We start from the raw sequence: 5,863 nt of genomic DNA on the forward strand, positions 1-5,863 counted from the left end.
CCACCCTGTCTCTGGAACTGCTTGATTTCAATGTTACCCCACTACTTTACAAACGACTTGAAATAAACTTTCCGGCAACACTCCTCCAAAAGTTCAGCCACTCGCTCAATGATGTCGCTTTTGGTCGTCGTCGTATTTCTTTGCCACGCTTCCCGCTTTTGTAGCGTCACACATACAATGAAGACTTCCAAACTCAACTGGAACTTTCTGGATGTTTTCGTCTGCTGCCAAGATCTGTGCACCAGCCTTCCGCTTGCACAATCCTGCACGCACGCTCCGATGACCACACCAGATCCAATGTCTTGCTCGCTGTATCTCCACTGCTTCCAGCCCGTGTCTGCTGCTTCTCCTATGCACTATGGGGAAAATGACCACTTTATCTGGCATTTATTATTGTGAGTAAACCAAAAGAGATTTTTCACTGCGGTTTTTTTTATTATGTTGTTATAGACCATAAGAACCTATTTTAGAAAAATGGGCGTGTCAACGCCCCTTTTGCCCAAAAAATCGAAAAAATAATATTTTACATGCATTTTTAGATATTAACTTTTCAAATTCAGTAACCTCTACGTGCTTACGTTGTAGATAGGAGTTTCGCCACGCCCCCTCCCGCCCTAAAAATTGTGAAAACCCAGTTTTTAATTAATTTTCTTTATTTTCATCATTTTCTTCATTTTCCAGCTCGAAGTTTTCAAGAAAAAATAGACTGTTGTCTTCAAGCTCATCTTGTTCTGAAAAATCACTTATGTATTCGTGCTCACACGAGAGCAGCTGGATAACCTCAATGGGAAGGGAAAGATTTTTATGTTTTTTTATGCGTCGCGATAAATTTAGGGAAGAAATCACTGGATCTGATGTATCCAAAGCTCGTTTAAACACATCGCCTAAAGATTCAAATCGACTGTGCTTTCTGGAGTGATGAAGTCTATCCGATTTATAAATTTTGTTGCGGGACTCAGACGCTTCTTCACCAAAACAGCCGACTGGAAGCACCGTATTTTCCATGATTTGCCTTGAGTGCACAATAATTTTATGGAGTGTTGGTGTCATGGGGAGCCATGGATAACTGTCCACAATCATTTCGCCAGTTTGGTGACAGTATGCCTCGAATTTTTCTAAGTTTATTGGCAATTGACAAGACAAACATATCAAAATGATCCTCAAATTGTAGATTATTTGTTGATCAACTCCAGTTATTTCGGAAAATTTTTTGAAGTTGGCAAACGCGCGACGTGCAGTGTTTCCGGTATTTGTATTTCCAAAACCCCCCTGCTTCGGCTTATCGACTTTCAAAGCCAGTTTTGCCCAAAACATTTCCTGTATACTTGCCTTTCGTTTTAGCATCGCTTGCTTGTCACATGGATCAGTAATTGGCCATTTCTTTACCTCCAGCTTATACCCAGCATGCAAGACGAACTCAAAAATTCTTATCCAGCAATGAAGTGGGCTTACTCCATATTTCAGATTGTCTGAAACTGGCAAAAATTTTAAGCACTTGAAATTTTTATTTCCAAGGAAATCTCTTTGGCTCGAGTGGCATATGGGGCATGCTTGAAATGATTTTGTGTCCGTTAATGCATTCAGAACTTTTGCATCAATGGCAGTGAGATATGGACTGAATCTTACATACACAAATTGAGTATCGTTTAAAGATACCTTAAACATCGTTGACTTCAACATTTCAATTTGCAATTGTATGTCCCTGCTCTCTTCTAAAATGACTTCTTTTGTTTCTTTGAGAAACTCCAATTTTAGTGGACGACAAAACCTAATGGACTGAGGGGTGCGATTGTTCCACAACAAATTTCCGGATGAGTCTATGAGTCGAAGAGGCATTATGGTAGTGGCAAAAAGGCATGAGTCTCCGTTACACGATCTTTTATCTGCGTATGCCTGGTTATAGTTCGCCTGTCCAGTACTTCCATCGAATCCGTAGCTGACGATGAGCTCAGCAGATAAAAAATCAGTGTGCTGATTGGCCAATACACCATGGATAACATCTTTTTGAAGTGTCACAATCCGAAAAGCTGTGTGTTCCAAAAGGTCTTGCAGAGAGACCTTGGCTACAGTCTCTGATACATTGATTTTGCCTGGTCTGCATTGCTTCTTTTGCTCTGCCACATTTTTATAAATTGGGTAGATATCCACATTTCTCTTACGAATGTCATCTCGGATAGAACAGTACTGCTCCTTGGTCAATCCTTGATCCAAAATTAATGCCAACGCTTCGTCTTTGGACGCACTTATAGGCTGATCAACGGGCTTTGTCAATCCTTCTCTGACTTGCTTGGCTTTTTCCGGGGTACTTCCTAGTATTTGAAGAACTGCAGCAAGATCATGTAGTCCTTGTTTCCGGGCAGCTGCGGTTGCTGCATGTACTAGCAAAAAAACATCGTCCCCTTGGAATTTGGAAAGTTCCGCTGCTTGCAGTCTTTGAGCCCTTTCGCCTTTCGATTCAAATGGAAGTAGTGGTCGTCCAACTGGTCTGTTACTTTTTTTTAAAGGCAAAGTTGTGTTGCCTTTCATCCATGTGGAATGTTTTGTTTCGAAGTTCTTATAAGAGCTATGACATTTAAGCCAGTTGTAATACAAATTGTTGCAAAATTGGTGACTTTTATGTTTTAAAATATTATCATCCACATTATTGCACGCATGCAGTTCAAAATATCTTTGAACGGCCTTCTCTCGCTCGTGCCGGCCCCTCTCGCTATTCCACACTGCAAACAAGTCGACGTTGGAAAAAGTGAGGTTACCTAATAAAAATGCAAATTCCGCCAAAATATGGAAAAATATGACATTAGGACCAATTCCTGTAAACTCAGAATTGACAACGCTACAACAATCACTTGGACAAACACTTAAACAATTCTAAACTCTCTTAGATAATCCTTTCCAAAGTTGAAATTTGTTTCTAAAAATTCAGCTAAGGAAGCTCTTAGAAAACTGCAAAATATTAGTATACACACGCACAATTTTAACGATTTAGTACATTTAACACACAGTGCAAACCTGCGAGATCAGCATTCATGTTTTGGTTTTCCTCTAGTTGTTCTTCCATCATTAAATATTAAAATCCAAACTCAGCGTACAAATTCACACAACTTAGCCGCACGTGCTTTCGATTGCAACAGCTGACTTAACAGCCGTTTTTCTAACAGGGGACTGTTAAATTTAACATTTTGAGTTTGGGGCATAACAGTCTGATGTTTTCTTAATGCGTTAACAGTAAAATTGTCGTAATTAGAAAACTTTTAAAAAACATGCAAATGCCAGATAAAGTGGTAATTTTCCCCATAGTGCTATGTCTCCAGCCACGATCCGCTGCCTCCTAATCCTTCCAGCACTTCGTCCGCTAGTTCTCCAAGTTCTTGCCTTTGCAAAAGCCACCAACTGTGTCTGCTTTCTGCGCCAGTCTTCTTTGTCACACTCCAGCCAAATTGCTTATGACGATTTGAAGATATCTAGCCGATTTGCTCAATTTCACCAGCTCTCCGCTTACGCACTCCACGTGTTTTTTGCCAAGGTGTAAGTTCTGTCGAATGGTAGGCTATATCCCGGTTGAGCCCCCAAAAATTGCAGGGTCCTCTTTTAGAAAAGATGACGCTGACTTAAATAGTATGATGATATGCTTTATTCACATTCGACTGATTAACTTAGGTTTTACAAAATATACGTGTGCTATTAAACTGTACTCTTCGAGATTCTGGCAGCGAGTGAGTATGGCGGTGCGTTGCCACTTTGCACTCACGTTGCAACTGGGTATCGAATACAACTTCGGAATATCGAGTGTTACTTAGAAATATCGAGTACAGAAAGGGAAAGATATTAGATCAGTAGGCGAGACCGCTTCTAGTGGTCCTTGTCTCTCCAGTACCGCATCCCACACTAATTCATATTAATTTCTTTTAATTATGTGAATACTAGCAACATGAATTTGTTTTTGTGTAACTTCCAAAACTTTTGGTAAGTATTGTTATATTAATAAATTAAATAATATTAATATATGTTAACAATAATTACATTTTTTCCTAAGATGAACACCCTCAATTTGTCAAATACTTACCTTTGTGAAAATCGAATTCGAGTAAAGCAAGCGAACTAAACTTATTATTTGCTAAACGTTATGCTTATTTTTTCCACATCATCTTTGCATTCCATTTAATAAATATACTTCATGTAAAGCAAAAAATCAAAAAATCGTAACTAGGTAGGCGTTAGTTTTTAAATTCAACATTTCATGCAACAAATTGAAACGAGTCAGTCGCACCAGTTTTTCTCAACTAAGTAAGATCAATGGATAAACTTACCGGAAAACTCGTTTATATGCTGTCTGTAGCGTCTGATTTTTTAAGCAAGAACTTGATTTTCTATGGATTTGTCATTGGACTGTTGATTACAATTTTTGTTCGGCCTTATGTTTCTAAACGCCTTCAACGTTTGACAATTGTAATCTGGAGGAACCTATTCAATCATGAAGATGAACATGAGGACGAAGATGAAAACCCCGACGATGAAGGATTCGTAGGGGATGATTATCTGTTCAGGGACCTGAATCCGGAGCAGAGTGTTGAGCTGCACCGTCGTCGACGCTTTGAGGCAGCAGCTGAGGCCTTGAAAAACGAGGCTCATGAGGAATTGGTTGAAGGATCCAAAAAGAGTCCCCAACTAATTGGAAGGGAAACCATCAATTAAACGCAGAACAGTACTAAGCACCAAGAAACTTAACCAGTTAATATTCCTGTTTCAAGAAATGTTAAAAATAGGACACATTTGGAGACTTTGACTTCCGTTCCAGGACCAAATGTCCAAACGAAATCAACTAAATACAGTTCCAGGCCCAGTCGTAATCCTTTGAAATTAATTTGCTGCCATTGCCTTCGTGTCTGGGGTCTTACAATTCCGTTGGCCATTTTAATTGGTTTGCGAGCACATAAGCCGGCCATAAGTCGCCAGGTGGATCTGTAGCAAGGGTAAAAATGGTTATATATATATTTGTTCAGCTGGACGGAGCCAAGAGCCAGAAAGGGGAAGTTGGCTCACGGCCTGGACAATTGTGGCGAATGGAAGGCGCTTAAGATTAAAAAGCGTCACGGGGACTGTATGCGATGGCAAAACCACAAGGCAAACACAAACACAAATAGAGATGAGAGGGTATGAGAAGGTCTAAAGGGGTTCTGAGGGGTAGCCGAGTGGGTAGGAGGGGCAAAATAAATGTGTAAGTAATAACTAACAGGGTAGTCGAGGTTGAATGAACATTATAACAATACAAAAATAACTAATAACATTTTTTTGCACTTGGTTTTTATTTATTATTTTAAGATATAAGTAAGGATTTTATTTTTAGACATTTAATACCTTTTAAATAAAAAAGTTTACATTTGGCCTGTAAGGGGTATCATCCAGCCGAGTTAGGTCGCTGTGCTGCCGCCCACATGTCCAAAAGCAAACATTTTAAAGTTCAAAAGAAGGTCCTTAACCTGCAGCCGGGGGCGGATTGCACTTGCACTCACGTACATCACTCGCAGCTGATGTTGCCGCTGATGTTGCTGGTTGCTGGTTGCTGGTTGCTGGTTGTTGCTGTTGCATGAGCTGCTGCTGCTGCCTTTGTGCAGTTGAAACTGCAGCTGCTGTGGGCTGCTAAATGAAGTGAGTGTCAACGCAAATGCAAACAAATGGAAGGAGCGCATAAAGCGAAAAGTAAAAGGCGTCGCAAATCAACAGAGGACTTCCATCAAGTGAGGCGACAGGACCTGCCACGCCCCTCAGCCCCCCGGTGACTCTCTATTTCGACTCCAACTCCCCGGCCAGACAAATGAGGTCAGTGCTCCAGGCTAGCACTCCCATTGTTGTTTAGTTTTAATAA

General features: G+C 40.4%; 1 protein-coding gene across 1 annotated transcript; it reads left to right on the forward strand.

The window, feature by feature from the left end:
* Window positions 1-4,197: 4,197 nt before the first annotated feature.
* On the forward strand, window positions 4,198-4,857 carry LOC108012729 (uncharacterized). The gene has a single exon (XM_017078163.4). The coding sequence runs from the start codon at window positions 4,294-4,296 to the stop codon at window positions 4,690-4,692; it is 399 nt and encodes a 132-aa protein (XP_016933652.2). The 5' UTR covers window positions 4,198-4,293; the 3' UTR covers window positions 4,693-4,857.
* Window positions 4,858-5,863: the final 1,006 nt, after the last annotated feature.

Source organism: Drosophila suzukii, chromosome 2L, assembly GCF_043229965.1.
Source record: "Drosophila suzukii chromosome 2L, CBGP_Dsuzu_IsoJpt1.0, whole genome shotgun sequence".
NCBI lineage: Eukaryota > Metazoa > Arthropoda > Insecta > Diptera > Drosophilidae > Drosophila > Drosophila suzukii.

Excerpts from the sequence above, each read along its gene's own strand:
- LOC108012729 (XM_017078163.4), top strand. The coding sequence starts at position 4,294 with ATGGATAAACTTACCGGAAAACTCGTTTATATGCTGTCTGTAGCGTCT.